The sequence below is a fragment of the Capra hircus genome, chromosome 3, assembly GCF_001704415.2.
Source record: "Capra hircus breed San Clemente chromosome 3, ASM170441v1, whole genome shotgun sequence".
In the NCBI taxonomy this organism is placed as follows: Eukaryota; Metazoa; Chordata; class Mammalia; order Artiodactyla; family Bovidae; genus Capra; species Capra hircus.
In genome coordinates, this window is record NC_030810.1 from 63,846,309 (window position 1) to 63,872,084 (window position 25,776).

The 25,776-nt window shown below is 36.3% G+C and overlaps 1 protein-coding gene across 1 annotated transcript in view; it reads left to right on the top strand.

Annotated features, from left to right (window-relative positions):
- Positions 7,580-25,776, top strand: part of LOC102185237 (epithelial chloride channel protein-like) — a 30,802-nt gene continuing 12,605 nt past the window's right edge. Inside the window, 8 exon segments of the mRNA XM_013962653.2 lie at positions 7,580-7,778; positions 9,166-9,306; positions 9,502-9,649; positions 10,416-10,524; positions 13,729-13,877; positions 13,880-13,908; positions 19,422-19,649; positions 20,745-20,969. Coding sequence (XP_013818107.2) covers positions 7,620-7,778; positions 9,166-9,306; positions 9,502-9,649; positions 10,416-10,524; positions 13,729-13,877; positions 13,880-13,908; positions 19,422-19,649; positions 20,745-20,969 — 1,188 coding nt within the window. The 5' untranslated portion in view covers positions 7,580-7,619.

The following is a 25,776-nucleotide window of genomic DNA, read 5'->3' on the forward strand; positions in this document are numbered from 1 at the left end:
TTCCATCTCTTCTTGATCTATTCTGCTCCTATTAGGTCTTTACTATTTCTTTACTATGTCCTTTACTGTGCATATCTTTGCCTGAAATATTCCTTTGATAACTCTAATTTTCTTGAAGAGATCTCGTGTTTCCCTTTCTGTTGGTTTCCTCTATTTCTTTGCATTGTTCATTGAAGAAGGCCTTCTTGTCTCTCCTTGTTTACTTCTATACACTAGCAAAACATCTGAAAAAGTGCCATTTATAATAATACTCTGGAGGAAGTAATGGTAACCCACTCCAGTATTCTTGACTGGAGAATCCCATGGACAGAGGAACCTCGCCGGCTATAGTCCAAGGGTCACAAAGTGTTGGACATGACGGAGTGACTAAGCACATGCACTGTATAGAGATAATATGACAATAATTGTAAAAAAAAAAAAAAAAAACTTGTATACTGAAAACTACAAAATATACTGAGAGAAGTTCAGTTCAGTTCAGTTCAGTCGCTCAGTCATGTCCGACTCTTTGCAACCCCATGAATCGCAGCACGCCAGGCCTCCCTGTCCATCACCATCTCCCGGAGTTCACTCAGACTCATGTCCATCGAGCCCGTGATGCCATCCAGGCATCTCATCCTCTGTCGTCCCCTTCTCCTCCTGCCCCCAATCCCTCCCAGCATCACAGTCTTTTCCAATGAGTCAACTCTTCACATGAGGTAGCCAAAGTACTGGAGCTTCAGCTTTAGCATCATTCCTTCCAAAGAATCCCAGGGTTGATCTCCCTCAGAATGGACTGGTTGGATCTCCTTGCAGTCCAAGGAACTCTCAAGAGTCTTCTCCAACACCACAGTTCAAAAGCGTCAATTCTTCAGTGCTCAGCCTTCTTCACAGTCCAACTCTCACATCCATACATGACCACAGGAAAAACCGTAGCCTTGACTAGACAGACCTTAGTCGGCAAAGTAATGTCTCTGCTCTTGGATATACTATCTAGGTTGGTCATAACTTTTCTTCCAAGCAGTAAGCGTCTTTTAATTTCATGGCTGCAATCACCATCTGCAGTGATTTTGGAGCCCAAAAAATAAAGCCTGACACTGTTTCCACTTTTTCCCCATCTATTTCCCATGAAGTAATGGGACCAGATGCCATGATCTTCGTTTTCTGAATGTTGAGCTTTAAGCCAACTTTTTCGCTCTCCTCTTTCACTTTCATCATGAGGCCTTTTAGCTCCTCTTCACTTTCTGCCAGAAGTTAGATGACCTAAATAAAATTGAGCAATAAATAATATTTATGTACCAGAAGACTCAATATTGTTAAGATGATAATTTTCTCAAAACTTATCTACAAGTTTAACAAGATCTCACTAGATTTTTTGGTAGAAAGTGAAAAGAAAATTCTAAAACTTGGAAATTGAAAGAAACCAGAATAATAAAAAATTTTTCTCTGAAAAGGAAGAACAAAGTTGGGGACTCACATTGTCTGATTTCAAGACTTACTATAAAATAGCAGAAGACTGAAAACTATAAGACATTGATGAAATTGAAGAAGACACAAATAAATGGAAAAATATTCCATACTCATGGATTGGAAGAAATGATTTAAATTTTTGTACTCAAAGCAATACAACTAAGCCCGTGTGCCACAGCTACTGAGCTTGAGCTCTAGAGCCCATGAGCAGCAACTACCAAAGCTCTCATGCCCTGGACCCTGTGCTCCACAACAAGAGAAGCCACCACAATGAGAAGTCTGAGGACGGCAACTAGAGTAGTCCGTGCTCCCCACAGTTAGAGAAAGTCCCTGCACAGCAATAAAGACTGCCTAAATAAATACATTTAAACTAAATTAATAAATTAATATGTGGAATTAAGATATATGAGAAGGATAATATAAATGAGAAAGAAGGATTGGAATTCAAGTTTACTAAGGTCCTTGTTTAATCTGAAAAGAAAAGATAATTTGATTAACTTTGAACTTTGTTAAGACAAATATTCATATTAAAATTTTTAGGGGAAACAGTAAACAAATAGAAATACAGCATATAACTTCCAAACTATCAGAGGAGAAAAAATGGCAAGAGAACTACCTCATGATCATGAGACCAGCCAGTTAGCTCAGCTAGTTAAAGCCCACCACAAGAAAGACTTCTGCAGAGTTTATCTCTATACAGAACAATTAGTATTACACAAAGAACATTTTGTTTTATGGTTGGAGACTTTGGACCTTAGCTTTAGGTAAAAGATCTGTTTAGCATGTGTATTACTGGAGTAGATAACAGAAAATGTGTTACTTCCAGCATGAATGTATCAGTAACATTTCAAAAATAACTCGTCATATGACTTCCCAGTGGTGAGTTCTCTTCATATACCAAGGGCCATGCCTGACTTCTTAGCTTTATTGTACAGGATAGACTTGTGGTACTGAACACCCTGTTTAATATTCTAAATAATAATGCTTTCTATTCAAATAGTATTTTGTATATATGGGCTTCCCTTGTGGCTCAGCTGGTAAAGAATCTGCCTAAATGCGGGAGACCTGGGTTCAACCCCTGGGTTGGGAAGATCCCCTGGAGAAGGGAAAGGCTACCCAGTCCAATATTCGAGCCTGGAGAATTCCATGGACTGTATAGCCCATGGGGTCGCAAAGAGTCGGACACAACTGAGCAATTTTCACTTTCACTTTCTTTTGTATATACAAACAGTACTTACATTCTCATTTAATTACCACGGGAATTCTTAAAGGTAGATATCAATTTATGTTATAAATGAGGAGCTAGAGGTTATACAAGTTGACACAGTTTGTACAAAGTAAATTAGTAGCATATACAAACCTCAAACTCTGGTCTCCTGGCTGTCTATAGACTACTTCAAAAAACACTCCCAAGTTGCTACTTTACTAAATTTCTTTCTCCAAAAGAAGTTTAATCATAATAAACTACAAAATGTTTAATTTTCAAAATGTTTATTTCGCTATACTATAAATTGTCTTCCTAACCCATTATGCCAATAATGTTTTAGTGTATATATCTATGTGTGTATGTGAACATATATCAAACTACCAAAATGAGTTATTTCAGAGAAGTAGCAAATATTGATTCCTGATAGATAACTAAGAAGAGTTAATCTAATACTGTATCCCTTCCTTGGTTTACCTCTTCTTTCAAATTTTTTAAACTATTTCTCACATTACCCATAAGTTTGTTTAGCAAACATAACATCAACAAAAAATTCTTTCCTGGGTATTAAGGGATGAATGATTAAAATACAAGCCAATTATAGCTTCTAAGAAATAGTTTACTGTTTATTAACAGGGTTTCTCGAGTATTTTTAATGAAAAGATACTACTAAAATCAAATATTCATTAATTGGTATTTAAATTAAGTGATATTGATTTTATTGAAATTTTAGAAATAGTTTTCAAACATCTACTGATTTAGAAAATATCACAAATCAAGTAAATTGATATTCTGTTAAATAGTTCTTTATGAATATTATATTTTGAATGGATATTTACACTTGTGTAATTTTTTAATATCATGCATTGATGATTTGGAAAATACTGATTCACTGAGTTATGCAAATCTTCTAAATGTTGACACATTTCATTACACAATAGCAAAAACTCACATCAATTGATACCACCTACTACCAACCTTATGAGAAAAGTTTTTATCAAGTTTACAATATTTCCAAATTCTAATTTTTAAAAGCTCAAATTTTATCATTGTCAACAAATAGTTAGTTGTCTTCACTTACATGACATTTTTGGGAAAATATTTGCCAAATATCTATGTCTAAATAACCATATTTTGTCAATAATGCTTTCAAGTAAAACATGGCACTTATGACAAATGTGGCTAGTTCAGCTTATACCTTTTGTCCAAGTGGTTTTCCTTATTTGTGCTAAGGTCTTAGCAGTATTATCTTCTGCAACTTTTGCATCATCATCATCAATTGTCAACAAATTTAAATTTAAAAAACACAAATACTGTAACTTCTTAGTATAATCATCAAAATAGTTTTTGGCCTTTTAGATCTTCTGAAAGAGTCTTGGAGACCTTTAGAGGTCTGCAAACCACACTTTGAAGACCATGGCTCAGATCAACCTAGAATTATCCTTGAGCTTGAGATAGGGATAGCCTTCATTCAAGTCACATTAAAGTTGAAAACACCTGGAAAAAATTGAAATTCTATCAGCAAGGAGGAGAGGGTAAGTGGACACTGAAGAAACTTATAGAGTATTCTACAGCAATGTAGTAGTTAACACTTGGCTGAGATAGTGTTAAGTTCAAAAATCACAGTAATAAATTGCATAATGATCAGAGTCTCTAAATTGAAATAATATTCAACAATGTAGGAAGAACAAGAGAAAATCAATCAAGATAAGTACTAGTGTCCAGGATGCCAAGTAGATTGGAAGCACCTTGAAGAAGATAATGATTATAGCTTAATACACTAGCAGAGTGCCTGATACATGGCAAGTGTCCATTACGTTTGTTGAAAAAATGAACAGATTTGTAAAATAAAATAATGAAGAGAATAGTCATGAATGCAGAGCATGAATGTTGGTAGCAAATAAAAAAACATTCCAGAAGTGATGGTATAAAACAAGCAAAAAAAAAAAGGAAGGGCCAATAAAATTTTAAGGCAGCATCTACAAGGAGACTAAGCTAACAATTCACTGTATCCATCAGTTTAAAGTTTATGTAACAGTTGGTAAAATCTAGTATAATCTCTACAGGAATTAACTGTGACATCTAAGAACGATCGGACAGTAGCATGAGTGGGTGCGGTTCAAACACCTCTGAATCTGTGCAACATACCCATAGGAGAACTCTTAACATTTCTTTCTTCATACATCATACTACAAAGAATAGCATTTGCTTTTAATTCATTTTATGTAATTCTTTGAAAGGTAGTATATATAAAAAATAACTTGCTATTATCTCAACATTTCTGTGAGGCATCCAGACAAATATCTTTCAGGAGAAGAGGCAACAGGGAAAGAATAAAGAAATAAGTTTTAATAAAGATCATCAAAAGAAACTTAGAGATTAAGTTTTTGAAATTTTTATGACAATATGATTTTTTACCTCTGTTGACCATTTCCATTTCAAATACAGTTTAAGAATTGCTTATTGAAAGGTTTTCTGTCCTTAAAATAATCAAAAAGTGAATAAATTCTGAAAGACTTGTACTTAATTCTAAGTTTTCATGGCAAAAGTCTTTTGAAAATTCCATTATTCAACCTAAAATTGAAAAAAAGATAAAAGTTCTATTGATTTATAGCAAATAATCATAGTGGTCCCCATTCTTTTTACTCTCATACTGTCAAGTACTAGTCTGTAATAGAAACAAAAAGAAGCTGCTTTCAAAATAATTTTCTAGGCTGATACTCATTGATTCATCCTTTGAGAAGTTGTGTATGTTACATATACTTAAAAAACATAGATTCTGAAAGTGGATGACCTGAGCTCAAATCTCAAATTTGCAAGTTCTTTAAAGGCAGTGCCTGTGTTTTACTCATTTCTTTACTCTTTAAAGAGCAGGAAGAACACTGATTAGCCACTATGGAAAACAGTGTAGAGATTCCTCAAAAGTTTAAAAAAAAAATAGAACTACCACATGATCTAATAATTCCAGTCCTGGGTATTTATTCAAAGAAAGGAAAATCATGAAATAGAAAAGATATATGCATCCCTATGTTCATTATTGTATCATTTACAATAGCCAAGATACAGGAGCAATTTAAAGGCCCACGAACAGATGAATAGATAAAGATGTGGTATATATATAATGGACTATTACTCAACTGTTAAAAAAAAAATGAAATCTTGCCATTTGTGACAGTACGGACAGACCAACAGGGCGTTATGCTAAGTGAAATAAGCCAAATGCTGTATGGTTTCATTTATAAGTAAAACATAAAGAATACAACAAACTAGCAAATACAACAAAAAAGAAACAGACTCACTGATATACAGAACTAGTGGTCACTGGTGGAAAGAAGGAAGAAGGGCCAGGCAAGATAATGGTAGGGGACTAAGAGTTACAAACTACAAAATGTATAAAATAAGCTACAAGGGTATATTGTACAACACAGGGAATATAGCCAATATTTTATAAGTATAATATAATCTTTAAAAACTGTGAATCATTTTGTTGTGCACCTGAAACTTATATTTTATACCAGTAAGTGAGCAAGTAAGTGAAAGTGGCTTAGTCGTGTCCGACTCTTTGCGACTCCATGGACTATACAGTCCATGGACTTCTCCAGGCCCGAATACTGGAGTGGGTAGCCCTTCCCTTCTCCAGGGGATCTTCCCAACCCAGGGATCAAACCCAGGTCTCCTGCATTGCAGGCAGATTCTTTCCTAGTTGAGCCACAAGGAAAGCCCAAATACTTTACACCAACTACACCTCATTTTTTTAAACTGTTTATTTAATTGGCTGCATCAGGTCTCAGTTGTGGCATGCAGGATCTTTTCTTGCTGCACACAGACTCTCCAGCTGTGGCACAGGCTGCAGAGCACACGAGCTTCAGTAGTTGCAGCGTGCAGGCTTAGTTGTTCTGTGGCATGTGGGATCTTAGTTACCTGACAAGCCGATCTAACTTGTGTCCTTGCATTGAACGTGGATCTTAACCACTGGACCACCAGGGAAGTTCCTTTACCTCACTTTTTAAAAAGAATCACATGACTGTTAAATGACCAAGGCAAGGGTCAGGTTTAGATTCATCTGACTCTAAAGCCAGCTCACAATGCTATGTACACAACCATTTCAAGCTAACAGAATATTGGCGGATTTGTGTTCAACCCAAAAAAGAAATGTAATTGAAGCATATTAACTGTCCAAGTTACACAAGGATTTAAAGCATTCAGTGCTATTTGAAAACAGAAATACCCAAGTAGTCATCACAGAAAGTAGGGGGGGAAACCCACTTCCCTCTTGACACATAGCTGTTTCCAACCAGTGTGCTTATATGACTTCCATCATCATCAAATAGGTATTTTACAGTCCTGGGTTCTGTTTACAGAAAAGTGCTCTGTGAAAGCATGAGGAACTGAAACGCAAAGCACCAGGAAATAACAGATGAAAAAGTCTCGTTTAGAAAATGAAACAAAAATAAATAAAAGAATTAGAGTAGGAGTGGCAGTGAATTAGGATTTTGATAATTCACTGCCACTTCTGCTCTAGTTCCTTTATTCATCTTTGCTTTGTTTTTTAAACATGGCTTTTTCATCTGTTATTTCCTGGTGCTTTGCATTTCAGTTCCTCAGTTTTTCACACACCACTCTTCTGTAAACAGATGCCAGCACTGTAAAATACCTAAAACTATTTGATGATGATGACAATGAAGACAATGAATGACCACCATGATGAGGATGATGACTAACTACATAACCTAAAAGAATTCCTCAATTCAATGAGTACTTAACACCTTAGCTGTCTTAGAAAGTACAATAAATGCCCAGTATAATCCCTGTTACTACTTAACAATTGAAGAATTCTTTAGAATGAGGAAGTTCATCAAGATATTTTATAATACTTTTATGCAAATTTGGGGCTACAGTCAAATCTCTGAGTAATACAGATACATACTCTCCTTACATTTCCAATAAGTTTATTGTAACATGGGCAAAAATGGTGCTCTGTCTGACTGTCATTCTGTTCCTAACTTTGCATCTCCTGCCTGGAATGAAAAGTTCAAAGGTAAATTTGATTAACAATGGATATGAAGGCATTGTCATTGCAATTAACCCTAGTGTGCCAGAAGATGAAAAACTCATTCAAAACATAAAGGTAAGAGAAAAGCTTATTATCCACTTATTTTTATTTTGTTAAGTACTCCAACTCATGTTGCCTAGGCAGATACGCACGTTCACATAGAGTTATAACTTTCCAAAATTCCTTTGATAATATTCATCATTTATTTAGCATGTATCTAAACTGTCAAGGTTAATATCTGCTTAGTTTAAGTATTATGTATCATATATTAATAGCTTTAGTCACTTCCTTAATGAATTATTAAAAGGCCAAACTACTAATATTTTCAACTCATTAAGCTAAGAGAAAGATCTTCAAGCTTCTAGAGAATAATTTTGAAACTTTATGGTTACTTTTATTATGTTTAAAAAACTAACCTTATTTAAAGCCCTTGAGGTTCATTATCTTATACATTTTTTTTCAATTTTTTCAGTCTTCACATTTGTTTAGCTCTGAAAATTTTGAAATTCTTAGGTATCTGATCATAAAGAAAATATTATATTTTTGAAGACTTATTTCCTAATTTCTTTGGGTTAATCAGTACAATATTCTAAATATAGTACTCTTAATATATACTATTTTCTTTGTATCTCAATATCCCATTAAGGGGGTCAACAATGCATGCATGCATGCTCACTCAGTTCAGTCGTATCTGACTTTTTGTGACCCCATGGACTGTAGCCCACCAGGCTCTTCTGTCCACGGGATTCTCCAGGCAAGAACACTGGAGTGAGTTGCCATGACCTCCTCCAGGGGATGTTCCCAACCCAGGGATCAAACCCACATCCCTTATGTCTCCTGCACTGGCACACAGGTTATCACCAGCACTACCTGGAAAGCCCACACAATATAGATTATTAATTACCCTTGCTGTATAAATTGAGAGAAGTTAAGTGATTTGCACAGTCATACATTAAGTAGCAAAACTAGAACTTGAAGCCAATGACTTACGTATTCTTAGAAAATTATTGCCTGGTAAAACTTTGCTTTTTATGAACACATTCCATATGAGAAGATAACTCAAAATAAATCTAGCAAATGGTTTTTTCAATTAACAACAGCATAAAATCAACCAAACTTTAAACTCCCAACCCAGTTTTAAGCACCTCTGTCCAATTCAAGAAGCAACTTGCTAACAGACTCCCAGTCTTAATCACCTTTATATCTCACCTAGCATCCTTACTCCCTGCTCTCCAGCTCATGTTGAATGCAGACCTGTAAAAATTAAAGAACTGATTTCTAGGTATATAAAAATGAGAGTTTACGAACTAGATAGACATGGTAAAATGTAACCTACTTTTCCGTTAGTCTGCCAAAATATTTGCGGAGATGGGCTTAGATCAGCTTCTTCTGGCTTGTTTGCACGCTTTCACATTCATTTCATTGTGAAACTGCTACTACAAGGTACTTTTAATTTTGTCAGGAAATGGTAAATGAAGCTTCTACTTACCTGTTTCATGCCACCAAACGAAGAGTTTATTTCAGGAATGTAAGCATTTTAATTCCAATGACGTGGAAGTCAAAATCTGAGTACTTAATGCCAAAACAAGAATCATATGACCAGGTAGGGTATTTTATCTAGCTCCTAAATTGTTTATTCTTGCTGTGACTTTTAGAAATTAATGCTCATAATTTTGAGTAATTACTAATGACTATTTAGTATTTAATTTAGTAATATTAATGTTCTAAATTTAGATGAAAATTTCCTTGTTTCTATTGCTCATGAGATCTGTTTTGGTTTGTTTATTCTGCCTTTTAGGCAGATGTCATAGTTGCTAATCCTTACCTAAAATATGGAGATGATCCCTATACACTTCAATATGGAAGATGTGGAGAAAAAGGACAATATATACATTTTACTCCAAACTTCTTGCTGACTAATAATTTGCCTATCTATGGGTCCCGAGGTAAGGATATCTATTTCATACTTCTGTTTTTATTTCCACTGGAAACAAATATAACACTGTGATTGATGGTATTTTTTAAATTTGTAAAGGAAAAAATAAGTATTAATTACTATTTTTGTTTGGAAAGTAACTAGTTATGTTCAACCTAACTACATTTCTTTTGGTATGTGTGTTTAATAATAAAGTTAGCCATTTACTGATGCTAACTGATTTACCTTCTTTGGTCTAATGAAAGTTGTCAATTTCTAGATTTCCTTGACTCAGTTAGATTGATGATGTGGGGAAGGGAGACTTAAAATATAAGAAAACTGTATTTATATACAAGTTTCCCTCATTATTCAAAAGAAGTGTTCCTATGAAAATTTCATAAGTCAGAATGATATACAAGAAGCAATTACCTTAGGACACATCTTGTTAACAGATACACAAAATATGTTGAGATAAATCACAGATGCTCACAGACACATTTCAAATCTATGAGGCTTGATACCAAGCACAGGTGCTAGGGAAGGAGCTTGGCGGTGCCACTCTTCCTGCTCTGGGTGTGTGCTGTCTGTAAAACAGTTGGCTGCAAAACAAATGCCTAATGCTATCTTTGCTTTTCGCCTTTTTTCATAAAAGCAAAATCCTATTCAAATTTCTGTTAGTGAAAACAGGTACTAAGGTGGGTCTTTCATAAAAATGAAGTGGTGCATAATGAATTTTCAAAAACCAGGGATACTTCTGTCGTAAATATAAATTTTAAAGCTGCAATATTCTCTCATAGGCAGAGTATTTGTCCATGAGTGGGCCCACCTCCGATGGGGAATATTTGATGAGAATAACGGGGACCAGCCATTCTATATCTCCAGAAGGAACACTATTGAAGCAACAAGGTATCATTCTATTGAATAAATGTTTTCAAATGTTTTCACTTATGAATTTTTAATTTTCTATAATAGGCAAACAAAGACTATCTTTGTGGTCGAGTGCTCACACAGTTAATTGCAATATTCAACCTGCCCCATTATATATCTAACAATTTCTGAGTATTACATTTTGGAAGCACGATCAATCAAAATTTGGGAATAATTTCAATATTCATGGGGTTGTATTAAAAATATGTTGTCAGAGGAAAGAGGAAGAAAAAAGTTGTAATCTAAACTTTAAGATATCTGAGAATTAGAGCTCAAGTTCCTACCCAATCTTTTATTCCATGTGGTTCAAAGCTTTTTAAGGTGAATCTGTTTCACTGAAATCAATTAAACTGTTAGAGTCTCATGTTAAGTATATTTTATTTTCCATTTAATCTTGAGCTTAAAGAAAAGAAGTCCTTTTCATAAAAATAAGTGAAAATTTTGATTTTTTAAAGAATAGGTAGAATTAGCTCTTATTTATGAATAGATGAGATATTTAAATTAAAACTATCAAATACATGGAATAGTTAATGAGTATTAAAGAACAACAGAAATCAGTGTAATTATAATTGCTTTAGAATAAAAAAACATGTTAGAGAAAAGAGGTGTGGTAGAAAAATGCCTTTTCATTGTTCGCTTTATGTCTACTAAGCTGCTAGAATCTTTCACAGAGACTTGGGTTTCAACCCAGGAAACACTGTCTCCTGTTCTCATGCAGCAATCCCTCCCAGCACCACCTCCCGTATTCAGATAATGCTTGTCAATCCTTCAAGTCTCAGTTTAAATGCTTCCCCCCAAGTGTCTTGAGGCTGTTCCCAAGGCAACATGCACGGGCTGCTCTCACCAGCACGCGCGGCGTGTCTATGTGCGCTCAGGCACTCATTCGTGTCTCTTTGTGACCCCACGGACTGCAGTCCACCAGGCTCCTCAGTCCATGGAATTTTCTAGGCAAGAATACTGGAGTGGGTTGCCATTTAATCCTTGAGGGTGCTTCTCTCACAGTGGGCAATAATTTTCTGGGTCATTTTATTTTCTCCACTAGACTTTAAGATCCTTGAGGACTGATTTTTTTTTTTTCAATCTCCTAGCCTTGTTCATGGCATAAAGTAAAAATTAAACAAAGAATCTATCAAACAACTACTTTTTAAAAGTTAATGAAAACAAATCTGTTTCCTTATCAGTCATAAAGATATATATAAAAACAAGTATCGAAAATAACACTGAGTTCCTACTGTGAGCCAGGCACTTTGTCGGAGGCAGTGTAAGTTTAATTTTCACATTTACTCTAGAGCTGACCTTCTGGGAAAATATGACTAATCATTTCTTTTAATCCTTGAAATACAAATAAATTCATTTAAATGGATTAATGGAATGAAGTTTAATATTAACACAGAATGGGATAAATCCTTCAGATAAATAAGAACTCTTTAGAATCTTTTACCCATACCCTACTCCACCTCAATCTCTGCCAGGTATTTGACAATTCTCTTATAAAGACCAAAAGGTGTGAACACACAAGCATTTCTATACAGGGTTTATTTTCATTTCCTCTTTCAGTCTAGCTCAATAAAATGTAAAACGTAAACATAAAAACCACACATGTTTTTTTATGTATGATATATACATCTATGTATATATGTATACATCTATATAGCACTATGGGCTTCTCTGGTAGCTCAGCTGGTAAAGTAACTGCCTGCAATGCATGAGACTCTGGTTCGATTCCTGGATCAGAAAGACCCCCTGGAGAAGGGGGTCTTCTGATAGGCTACCCACTCCAGTATTCCTGGGCTTACCTGGTGCCTCAGATGGTAAAGAATCCACCTGCAATGAGGGAGACTGGGTGCAATTCCTGGGTCGGGAAGACCCCTTGAAGAAGGGCATGGCAACCCAGTCCAGTAGTCTTGCCTGGTGAATCTCATGGACAGAAGAGCCTGGCGAGCTACAGGCAACAGGGTCGCAAAGAGTCAGACACGACTGAACGACTAAGCACAGCACAGCACATACAGCAATATCAGTTCAGATCAGTTGTGTCCGACTGTTCGCAACCCCATGGACTGCAGCACGCCAGGCTTCCCTGTCCATCACCAACTCCCAGAGCTTACTCAAACTCATGTCCATCAAGTCAGTGATGCCATCCAACCAACTCATCCTCTGTCGCCCCCTTCTCCTCCCACCTTCAATCTTGCCCAGCATCCGGGTCTTTTCAAATGAGTCAGTTCTTCACATCAGGTGGCCAAAGTATAGGAGTTTCAGCTTCAGCATCAGTCCTTCCAATGAATATTCAGGATTGATTTCCTTTAGGATTGACTGGTTTGATCTCCTTGAAGTCCAAGGGACTCTCAAGAGTCTTCTCCAAAACCAAATTTCAAAAAGCACCAACTCTTCAGCGCTCAGCTTTCTTTGTAGTCCAACTCTCATATCCATACATGACTACTGGAAAAACCATAGTTTTGATTAGATGGACCTTTGTCAGCAAAGTAATATCTCTGCTTTTTAATATGCTCTCTAGGTTGGTCATAGCTTTTCTTCCAAGGAATAAGCATCTTTTAATTTCATGGCTGCAGTCACCATCTGCAGTGATTTTGGAGCCCAAAGAAATAAAGTCTCTCACTATTTCCATTGTTTCTCCATCTACTTGCCATGAAGTGATGGGACTGGATGCCATGATCTTAGTTTTCTGAATGTTGAGCTTTAAGCCAACTTTTTCACTCTCTTCTTTCACTTTCATCAAGAGGCTCTTTATATATATATATACACACACACACGTGTGCAAGTATATATGTATATGTGTACCATGAGTAGGAAATCTAAGAGGGTTTTAAGCATAATGTTGACTCTCCCCTCCCCACTGGGAAGCCACTCCTCTGTATCTTTTAACTCAATTAATGTTCACAACATGCCTGTGAGGAATTATCATCTTTAGCTCAAAGTTACAAGGAGCTAATAGATATGTTGATCACTTTAATGAACAGTGAATATTAATACATATGAATTAACATCATTGTTCTTGTTGAAGTTGATGGTGAATAGGGGTAGGACACTGTGCCTACTTTTGCCAAAATGGAATTTGGTACATGGTCCACAGCAATTATCACTGAGGGAATGATTTTAGGATGTTAATATCTATTCATAGTTTCTCTGGCCTTCATATATAAATGTAATCTAATTCTTTCACCATAGATGTTCAACTCATATTACTGGTACTAATGTGGTTTTCAAGAAGTGCCAGGGAGGCAGCTGTATAACAAGGCCATGCAGACGTGACTCACAGACAGGTCTGTACGAAGCAGAATGTACATTCATCCCAGAAAAATCCCAGACTGCAAAAGAGTTTGCATGTTTATGCAAAGTCTCCATTCTGTAAGTACCTTTTTCTAGTCTCACAAAGGAAGCCTTTGGGAAAAATTAATTAAAGAAGATGAATTTTCTACTGTGAAATTATATATACCAATAGAAGTAACGAAAATTACTAATACAGTTAACTAACAGTCATTTTATCCAGTCCTGGGTCACCAGTCCTGTCAGAATATATATGGAAATTATCCCATACTCAGTCCATGGGGTCACAAAGAGTCAGACACAACTGAGTGACTTCACTTTCACTTTATTACTAAACTGTCTTTTTTTCTTCAGAGGTAAAACTGTACCCTCCTCATTGGTATCACAGAATTTCTTATAGCATCCCTTCCCTCCTTTGACTTCTGTAGTGTCTAGAACTACAACCTTACTTTAATTATTTCTTCTAAGTGTTATTCATACTACTTTTCCAAAGCAAATCATTCTGTAGCTTCAGAAGGTACTGACAGTTTCTGCTTTCCATTACCTTCACACTAAAGCACACTATGCTTGGCAAAATGATATTGTAAAAACATAAATGGCTCTGTCTCTACAGAACAACAAAAAACTGCTTAATCTGAAATTTAATTCTCTAGTTTTTTAAATGGGAATTAAAAAATACTTTAGTATTACTATTGTTAGTTTTATAAGAGCTAATATAAATAAAGTATGACTACAGTGCTTAGCACAAGGTGAGTACAAAGTAAACTTAAAATTTTTAATTTTTTAAAATTATAAAATATTTGGATAATAGGAAATTGTCTCTTTCCCTGGATAAATTCAGCTTAATTAATGTAAGCATATTATAGTTACTCAATGAAAGTTTCCAAACATTAAAAATAGACTTTTAAATATGAAACATTTGAAAGTTTTCAAAAACATCAAATCAAAATAAAGAATACTATCTCTAGATAGTAAACTAACAATTAATAGAAGCAAAATTTTCATATACCAAATTACTAGTAACACAGACTTTATGGGTAGAGGTTTGTAAAAGCCTATTATTTCCAATAAGCTCTAAAATTGCTTTGAAGTCTAGGGCATTAATCATGAAAGACTTGAGTAAAAATATAGACTTGATAATTTCTTCTAAAACTCCCAAATGAATCCAGTGAGATTTTTAAGTAAAAATTGTTTTCCAGCCTAATAAAGCTCCCTCCTGGGACTATTTGAAGCATGAGTCTAGAAATTTCACTTTAACCTGCTGCAAGTAGATCCACAAAGGTAGCCAAAGAATTCAGCATCCAAATAGATATCAGATCATGCGACACAAGATAACTGGAACATATACTGTCTGTACCAAACTATAAATTCTGAAAGCATTTGCCTATTAAGAGATAACTGATGCTGCCTATCAGAAAATAAATAATAGTGAAGAAGGAAAATCATGTAGCTGAAATATGGAGGGCAACTTATATAAGATATGGCTCAGAGATAAATACTGTACTTTAACTATAATATCTTGTGCATAACACTACCTTCTAAATATTATAACATAGACTAAATACATACCTTCTAATTATTATCATATAGACTAAATACATTGTATGACTGTTCCCCAAGGCATAAGCTCAGACCCAGGAGAAATAAATGTGCTCTGAAATAATGAATATTCAAGTCCATGATTTTCTTCCTTTAAACTTCATTACTCCCACTTCATGTCCAGCACTGTATTAAGAGCAGAAAAAATATACAAATAAAAAGAATTGTTTTTGAGGAACTCAATTTAGTGAGGCTGGTAGATATAAGAAAAATAAATAAGAATACAAAGTAGGAAGAAACAAAAACCAAGTACTGTGGGAGTACAGAAAATGTCTCCAACTAGAGGTCAGAAAACAGATTCTAAAGAAACGAGCTTTGAGTTGGGATTTGGAAAAAAAATTAGTATGAACTTGCTAAAGCAGGAAGAGGAAGTGTATTCTAGGCAAAGAAACAGGTTTACAAAAACAAAGATGGAAAAATACACGGATGCCACAGATGACTGTACAAGTTGAGCACTGCCCAAATTATCTGCAGCATGGTCACTAAAATTTTAATATTAGAACAATTCTCAACTTATTGTTGTTGCTCAGTCACCAAGATGTGCCCAACTCTTTGAAACCCCATGAACTGCAGCATGCCAGGCTTCCCTGTCCTTCACCACCTCCCAGATTTTGCTCAAACTCATGTTCATTGACTCAGTGATGCCATCCAACCATCTCATCTGCTGTTTCCCCCTTCTACTCCTGCCTTCAATCTTCCCCAGCATCAGGGTCTTTTTCAGTGAGTCAGTTCTTCATATCAGGTGGCCAAAGTACTAGAGCTTCATCATCAGCATCAGCATCAATCCTTCCAATGAATATTCAGGGTTGGTTTCCTTTACGATTGACCATTTTGATCTCCTTGCTGTCCAAGTAACTCTCAAGAGTGTTCAACACCACAGTTCAAAAGCATCGATTCTTTGGCACTCAGCCTTCTTTTATGGTTCAACTCTCACATCCATACATGACTACTGGATAGAAATACAAAGAACTTGAGAAAGGGGCACCTTCTTATAATTTGCACAAACTTCCTGTTCCCTTTATCCATTTGGATTAGAGAGAACCTTATAAAAGTTTCTGGCATACTCTAAAGAACAGGAGAAAGTTCAGTGTTCTATAAGCAAAATATACACGGTAAGGAAGAATCATGGAATGAGACTGAAACACAAAATTGGAACCTACCAACCTAAGGTGTTTAGATTGTTATTTTTTCGGCCTCAGGCTTGTAATGTAATGAGCTAATTCCTTCAGGACAATTCTACTGGCTGTGAAAAACAAAAGGGAGTGAGATGGTGGAGGTAGGCAGACCAGTTGGAAGGACATGAAAACAGGCAGACAAGAGACCTTAAGGTCACGAATAAAGGCAGTGACAGTAGTAAAAGGAGTCATGTTTCACATGCATTTCATAACATCAAGATGATTATAAATTACTGCTTTGACTGAAAACTATACTTTTCTTCCATCCAATATATCCCCTTCTGAGAAATATAGGTCAGGAACAGAAGAGAAGGAAAAGAAACTCTTACAACTTGAATAAAAGTTATGCAGGTTTAATAATTTAGTTCTAAACCTGAACTTATAACCAGAGCTTTATATAAGGAGGACATTTAAAAAAACAAAATGACACTTAAAAGCTGAGGCTTTACTGTAAGACGAATTCTCTCCTAATGCTATACTAATTTATCCAGTGTTTCTCCAACTCGCTAAATTTTCAAAACTTGGAGGATTTTAATAGGTTCTATAGTAATGGAACATCATTTGGCAGAATTACTGGACGTGACTCACCAGTTCAGTTCAGTTCAGTTCAGTGGCTCAGTCGTGTCCGACTCTTTGCAACCCAAAGCACTGCAGCACGCCAGGCTTCCATGTCCATCACCAACTCCCAGAGCTTACTCAAACTCATGTGCATCGAGTCAGTGATGCCATCCAATCATCTCATCCTCTGTCATCCCCTTCTCCTCCCGCCTTCAATCTTTCCCAGCAACAGGGTCTTTTCAAATGAATCAGTTCTTTGCATCAGGCAGCCAAAGTATTGAAGTTTCAGCTCCAGCATCAGTCCTTCCAATGAATATTCAGGACTGATTTCCTATAGGATGGATAGGTTGGATCTCTTTGCAGTCCAAGAGATTCTAAAGAGTCTTCTCCAACATCACAGTTCGAAAGCATCAATTCTTCAGCACTCAGCTTTCTGATAGTCCAACTATCACATCCATACATGACTACTGGAAAAACCATAGCTTTGACTAGACAGACCTTTGTCAGCAAAGTAATGTCTCTGCTTTTTAATATGCTGTCTAGGTTGGCCCAAAGAGTTAGCGTCTTTTAATTTCATAGCTGCAATCACCATCTGCAGTGATTTTGGAGCCCCCCAAAATAAAGTCTATCACTGTTTCCACTGTTTCCCCATCTATTTGCCATGAACTGATGGGAACAGATGCCATGATCTTAGTTTTTTCAATGTTGAGTTTTAAGCCAGCTTTTTCACTCTCCTCTTTCATTTTCGTCAGAGGCTCTTTAGTTCTTTCTCACTTTCTGCCATAAGGGTGGTGTCATCTGCATATCTCAGGTTATTGATATTTCTCCCGGCAATCTTGATTTCAGCTTGTGCTTCTTCCAGCCCAGCGTTTCTCATATAAGTTAAATAAGCAGGGTGACAATATACAGCTTTGATATACTCCTTTCCCAAATTTGAATGAGTCCATTGTTCTACGTCTGGTTCTGACTATTGTTTCTTGAACTACATACGAATTTCTCAGGAGGCAGGTCAGGTGGCCTGGTATTCCCATCTCTTTCAGAATTTTCCACAGTTTATTGTGATCCACACAGTCAAAGGCTTTGACGTAGTCAATAAAGCAGAAATAGATGATTTTCTGGAACTCTCTTGCTTTTTCGATGATTCAGCAGATGTTGGCAATTTGATCTCTGGTTCCTCTGCCTTTTCCAAAATCAGCTTGAACATCTGGAAGTTCACAGTTCACATATTGTTGAAACCTGGCTTGGAGAATTTTGAGCATTCCTTTACTAGCATGTGAGATGAGTGCAATTGTGCCGCAGTTTTAGCATTCTTTGGCATTGTCTTTCTTTGGGATTGGAATGAAAACTGACCTTTTCAAGTCCTGTGGCCACTGCTGAGTTTTCCAAATTTGCTGGCATATTGCGTGGAGCACTTTCACAGCATCATCTTTTAGGATTTGAAATAGCTCAACTGCAATTCTATCACCTCCACTAGCTTTGTTCATAGTGATGCTTCCTAAGGAGGCATCACATTTCTTTTCTTCCCACATTGTCATTACTTTTTCAGGAGTATTATTTTATTTATGTCTGAGTTCACAGAGCCAATAACATTTTGAGTAACAATGTAACGTTGTTATATATTTGTTTTCAAGTTTTCCAATAAATTATAAAGAGATAGCAAATACTTAGGCAATTAAAGAAGGCTGTTTTCTTTAGCCTACTTTTAGGGGTCAGCTAGAAATTACTACAACTCCTTCCCCTTTTTCCATTAAACTTATTTCAAAGCTTGAATTCCCCAAGAGTCCAGAAGGGAAAGTAAGAAGTTAACTTAAGCAGTTAAGATGATGTTAGCCACCATCATCCCCCAAGGACTTCCCTGGTAACTCAGATGGTGAAGAATCTGCCTGCAGTGCAGAAGACCTGGGTTTGATCTCTAAGTCAGAAAGATTCCCTGGAGAAGGGAATGGCTACCCACTAGAGTATTCTTGCCTGGAGAATTCCATGGACAGAGGACTCTGGCAGGCTACAGTCCATGGGGTCACAAAGAGTCAGACACCCATACCTAAAAAAATTACCAAATAATTTTCCAGTGCATATGATTTTACTTTGCTTTTTCTCCACTAAAGTATGCAAAACAGATGTGAGAATGTTAGATTATGAAATGATTATTAATTATCCGGAGATAAAATCTGTGAAGGATGTATAACACAGCCAGCTGTATATTTGGAAAGGGAGGTAATGCATCAGTTACTGTATAATTGTCTTTCAATTGATTTTTTCCAGGTGACCGAATTTTGCACAGAAAAAACACACAATACGGAAGCTCCAAACCTACAAAACAAAATGTGCAATGGCAAAAGCACATGGGATGTAATCATGAACTCTGCTGACTTTCAGAATACATCTCCCATGACAGAAATGAACCCACCGACTCGTCCTACATTTTCATTGCTCAGGTCCAAACAGCGAGTAGTTTGTTTGGTACTTGATAAATCTGGAAGCATGTCTTCAGTAAGATTTTTATTTTTAGCTCTTTTAAATTAGATATTTAAGCTAATAGAAGTATAATTTAATCTTAGGTTTAGTTTTACTAAGCTAACTAAAATTTATTATTCTAATAAATTTTAATCAATGACTTTGTATTGACAAGCACTAGAAGATAATATGTTAAAATTAAAGTAATTGTTATATTAAGGTTATTGGATTATGGATGACATTTATTCTTTTAACTTTTAGTTCTAACAAACAAGAAATAATATAACTGAACAAAAAGAAAAAATGAAAATCACTTATGATTCCACCACTGAGCATATTATAATTCTTTTTTCTGTTTATGCATTTGTATTTCCTCCTCAAAAATGTGATTATCTTACACAATATTTCATAATATGATTTTTTACATACTATACCTTAAACACTCCCCAGGGGAAAAAATGATTCCATGAAACATATTTTAATGATTGTATCATATGCACAAACTATCATTTAGTTAAATAACCCCCGATTAATGGACATTTTGATGATTTTCAACTTCTCAAAAATTACACTGCAACAAACATTTTTGTGTGCATTTTAAATTATTTCCTTATTGTTAAAGAAGATAGAATACATCTTCAGGGCTTTTCCAAGTATGACATGACTGACTTTTTAAGTTTTTCTTTAATATTTCTTTTTAACATAATGAAGTTAAATGCTAAAATACGGTAATCAATTATTACCATGCTCTCTGGCCATGAACTTTCTTTTCACCAGTCTGTCAAGATTGGAGGAAACTCGGGGATTGTTCAGACATGCCACAATAATTGATTCAGTGATTACTGGAATTATTAAATCCCTTTAGTTTAAATTATAAGAATTTGTTAGGGATATTAAAACAAATAGGGGCTTCGCTGGTGGCTCAGAGGTTAAAGCATCTGCCCACAATGCAGGAGACCCAGGTTCGATCCCTGGGTCAGGAAGATCCCCTGGAGAAGGAAATGGCAACCCACTCCAGTATTCTTGCCTGGATAATCCCATGGAAGGAAGAGCCTGATAGGCTACAGTCCACGGGGTCGCAAAGAGTCGGACACGACTGAGAGACTTCACTTTCACTTTCTTTTCTTACAGGAAGATCGTCTCTTTCGAATGAATCAAGCAGCAGAATTATTCTTGATTCAAATTATTGAAAAGGGATCCTTGGTTGGGATGGTTACATTTGACAGTGTTGCTGAAATCCGAAATCATCTAACAAAAATAACTGATGATAATGTTTACAAAAATATCACTGCAAATCTGCCTCAAGAAGCTGATGGTGGAACTTCAATTTGTAGGGGGCTCAAAGCAGGATTTCAGGTAAAATAAAAATACTTTTATAAGTATCATTGCATTTATTATTACTTTTAATATTGTCCAGCTCTCTTACAAGGGTCGTGAGCATAGAGGTCTCTCATTTAAGTAATTTTTTTCAATAATAAAAGATGTTTATCTGTTTTCACAATCAATAGCCAGACAAAAAATAAAAGATAATTACAATTGCAGGCCATAATCGCGACATGATTAACCTAACAATGTAAAATAATTACATACTGTTTGGGGGGTCAAGCAGAGTGATGTGGTAAGTGGAAGTACCTACACGCACATGTTTTTATCTGCCCAGCCAGTCTATATCTTTTAGTTGGTGCATTTAATCCATTTACATTTAAGGTAATTATGGTTATGTATGGTCCTATTACCATTTTCTTAATTGTTTTGGGTTTATTTTTTGTAGGTCTTTTCCTTGTCTTGTTTCCTGCCTACAAGTTCCTTTAGCATTCGTTGTACAGCTGGTTTGGTGGCACTGAATATTCTCAGCTTTTGCTTATCTGGAAAGCTTTTGATTCTCCATCAAATCTGAATGAGAGTCTTGTTATGTAGAATATTCTCGGATGTAGATTCTTTCATCACTTTAAATATATCATGTCATTCCCTTCTGGTTTATAGAGTTACTGTTGAGAAATCAGCTGATAACCTGATGGGAGTACTCTTGTATGTTACTGGTCATTTTTCCTTGTTGTTTTAAATATTCTACTTTGCCTTTAATTTTTGTCAGTTTGATTACTATGTGTCTCAGTGTGTTCCTCCTTGGGTTTATCCTGCCTGGGACTCCCTGTGGTTTCTGGACTTGGTTGACTACTTCCATTTCCATGTTAGGGAAGTTTCAGTTATAATCTCTCCAAATATTTTCTCAGGTCCTTCCTCTCTCTCTTCTACTTCTGAGACCCCTAAAATGTGAATGTTGGTGTGTTTAATGCTGTCCCAGGGGTCTCTTAGGCTATCTTTTTTTTTTTTCATTCTTTTTTCTATATTCTGTTCTATGGGAGTGATTTCCACCATTCTGTCCTCCAGGTCATTTATCCGTTCTTCTGCCTCAGTTATTCTACTAGTGACTCCTTCTAATGTATTATTCATCTCTGTTTGTTCTTTAGTTCTTATAGGTCTTTGGTAAACATTTTTTGCATGTGCACCATTGTTCCCGAGATCCTGGATCATCTTTACTGTCATTATTCTGAATTATTTTTCTGGGAATTTGCCTATCTCCACAACATTCAGTGTTTTTCTGGGGTTTTTTCTTGCCCCCTCATCTGGGATATAACCTTCTGCTTTGTCATCCTGATTAACTTTCTGTAATGTGGCTTTTGTTCTAGCTGTGGGATTGTGGTTCTTCTTGCTTCTTCTGTCTTGCTTTCTGATGGAGGAGGCTAAGAGGCTTGTGTAAGCTTCCTGATGGGAGGGACTGGCAGTGGGGAAAACTGGGTCTTGCACTGGTGGGGAGGGCCTTGCTCAATAAATTTCAACCCAATTATCTGCTGATGCGTAGGGTTGTGCTCCCCCTCTGTTAGTTGTTTGGCCTGAGGCGACCCAGCCTTGGGGTCTACAGGCTCTAGGGTTAATGGTGACCTCCAACAGGGCTTATGCCAAGGGGGGATGTTGGGTATCTTTTTTTGGTGGATTCCAGCATCTTCCTGTTGATGACTGTTCAACAACTAGTTGAGATTTTGGTGTTCTCACAGGAGGTGATGAGCACACATCCTTCTATTCTGCCATCTTGAACTCTCATTTAAATAATTTTTAAAGACATTCTATCGCCTATTGTTCATACTCCTGAGGTACTGCGTTGCACTGAGGAGTGGCTAAAGGGAAGAAAAATTATGTGCAAACATAATCATCATGATTTTATTGAGAAAGTCCTCATTTCTTTATCACTCCATATTCCAAATTTCTATGAGGATAAAATAATGCTGTTAAAGGTATTTTAGAAGAGGGAGATTACTAATATTTTTATATTATGGATAAAGAAAACCCCAGTTCATCCAATTAAATTGACATTGAAAATCATAAAAATAGAGGTAGTTGCTTTAGTATGAAACTCAAAATACATAGGTAGAAGTTTATTGAAATAAAAACTGTGAAATCAGAAGTTGTGAGCAACTTTTGAGCACTATATTAAACTGCCTCCAGTACTCATCTGAATCTCTTCCAATCTAAGATAGCCTCTGTTTAAGTCTATTTATATTCCTTCAGTCAAAAAAAAACAGAAAACTGTTTCCCTTCTCTGATCCTCTCACTGCCTCAGCTAAAAAATGAAGATTATTCCTCTCATCTGGGCCACTAGTTAATGCAAACTCCTAGCTTTCCTCATGATGTTTATTTTCTGTAAAGCATACAGGTTTAAGAAAATACACAAGTTCCAAATCCAGACAAACCTGGGACTGTGATTCTGTTATTCCCTAGCTAAATGACCTTGGGTGAGCTACTCAACTCAAAAAAATCTGTTTCCTCAATTAATGGAATATGAGAAGTAACACTTGTTGTTCTTGTTCAGTCGCTAAGTTGTATCCAGTTCTTTGTGACCACATGGACTGCAGCACACCAGGCTCCTCTGTCCTCTATTATCTCCCAAAGTTTGCTCAAATTCATGTCCATGAGTCAGTGATGCTATATAACCATCTCAACTTCTGCCACCTCCTTATCCTTTGCCTTCAATTTTTCAGCATCAAAGTCTTTTCCAATGAGTTGGCTCTTCACACTAAGGGGCCAAAGTACTGGAGCTTCGGCTTCAGCATCAGTCCTTACAATGAATATTCAGGGTTGATTCCCTTAAGAATTGACTAATTTGATCTCCTTGCAGTCCAAGGGACACTCAGGAGTCTTCTCCAGCACCACAATTTAGAAACATCAATTCTTCAGCATTTAACCTTTTTTATGGTCCAGCTCTCACAACTGTACATGACTACTGGAAAAACTATAACTTTGATTAGACTGACTTTTGTCAGCAAAGTGATGTCTTTGCTTTTAAATATGCTGTTTAGGTTTTTCATAGCTTTCAAGAAGCAAGCATCTTTTTATTAATTTATTTATTTATTTAAATTGGAGGATAATTACTTTACAATATTGTGGTGGTTTTTGCCTACATCGATATGAATCAGCCACAGGTGCACATGTTCCCCCCATCCTGAACATTCCTCCCACCTCCCTCCCCATCCCATCCCTCTGGGTTGTCCCAGAGCACTGGCTTTGAGTGCCCTGCTTCATGAATTGAACTTCCACTGGTCATCTGCTTTACATATGGCAATATACATGTTTCAATGCTATTCTCTCAAAACATCCCACCCTTGTCTTCTCCCACATAGTCCAAAAGTTTGTTCTTTACATCTGTGTCTCTTTTGCTAAGGAGCAAGCATTTTTTTAAAAAATTTCAAGGCTGCAGTCACTGCAGTGGTTTTGGAGCCCAAGAAAATAAAATCTGTCACTGTTTCCACTTTTTCCCCTTCTATTTGCCATGAAGTGATGGGATCAGATGCCACGACCTTAGTTTTTTGAATGCTGAGTTTTGAGCCAGTTTTTTCCCTCTCTTCTTCCACCCTCATCGAGAGGCTCTTTAGTTCCTCTTCATTTTCTGCCATTTGAATGGTATCACCTGCTTATCAGAGGTTGTTGATATTTCTCCCAGCAATCTTGATTCCAGCTTGTGATTAATTCAGCCCAGCATTTAGCATAATGTACTCTGTATATAAGTTAAATAAGCAGCCTTGTCACACTCCTTTCCCAATTTGAAACCAGTCAGTTGTTCCATGTAAGGTTCTAACTGTTGCTTCCTGACCTACATACAGGTTTCTCAGGAGGCAGGTAAGGTGGTCTAGTATTCCCATCTCTTTCAGAATTTTCCACAGTTGTTGTGATCCACACAGTCAATCATTGACTATTAGCATAGTCAATGAAGATTTTTTTTAATTCTTTTGTTTTTTTCATGATCCACTAGATGTTGCCAATTTGACTTCTGATTCCTCTGCCTTTTCTAAATTCAGTTTGTACATCTGAAAGTTCTCAATTCACATACTACTGAAGCCAGCTTGAAGGATTTTGGCATAACTTTACTAGTATGTGAAATGAGCACAATTACTCAGTAGTTTAAACATACTTTGGCACTGCCTTTCTTTGGGATTGGAATGAAAACTGACCTTTTCCAGTCCTGTGGCTACGGCTGAGTTTTCCAAATTTGCTGAAGTACTGAGTGCAACATTTTAACAGCATCATCTTTTAGGATTTGAAATAGTTCAGTTGTACTTCTATCACCTCCACTAGCTTTGTTCATAGTAATGCTTCCTAAGCCCACTTGACTTCACACTCCAGGATGTCCATCTCTAGGTGAGTTACCACACTATCAGGGTTATCAGTGCCATTAATATCCTTTTTGTATAGTTCCTCTGTGTATTCTAGCCACCTCGTCTTAATCTCTTATGCTTTGGTTAGGGCCTTAGCACTCTGTTCTTTACTGTATCCATCCTTGCATGAAATGTTCCCTTGATATCTCCATTTTCTTGAAGATATCTCTAGTCTTTTCCATTCTATTGTTTTCCTCTATTTCTTTACATTGTTAATTTAAGAAGGCCTTCTTGGCTCTCCTTGCTATTCTCTGGAACTCTGCATTCAGTTGAGTGTATCTTTTCCTTTCTCCTTTGCTTTTCACTTCTCTTCTTTCCTCAGCTCTTTGTAAAGCCTCTTCAGACAACTACTTTGCCTTCTTGCACTTCTTTTCCTTTGAAGGAAAAAAAGCAATAGTACTTATCTCATTTAATTGAGAAATATGTCAGATAAATAAGTGTTCCCCTAATGTTCATAG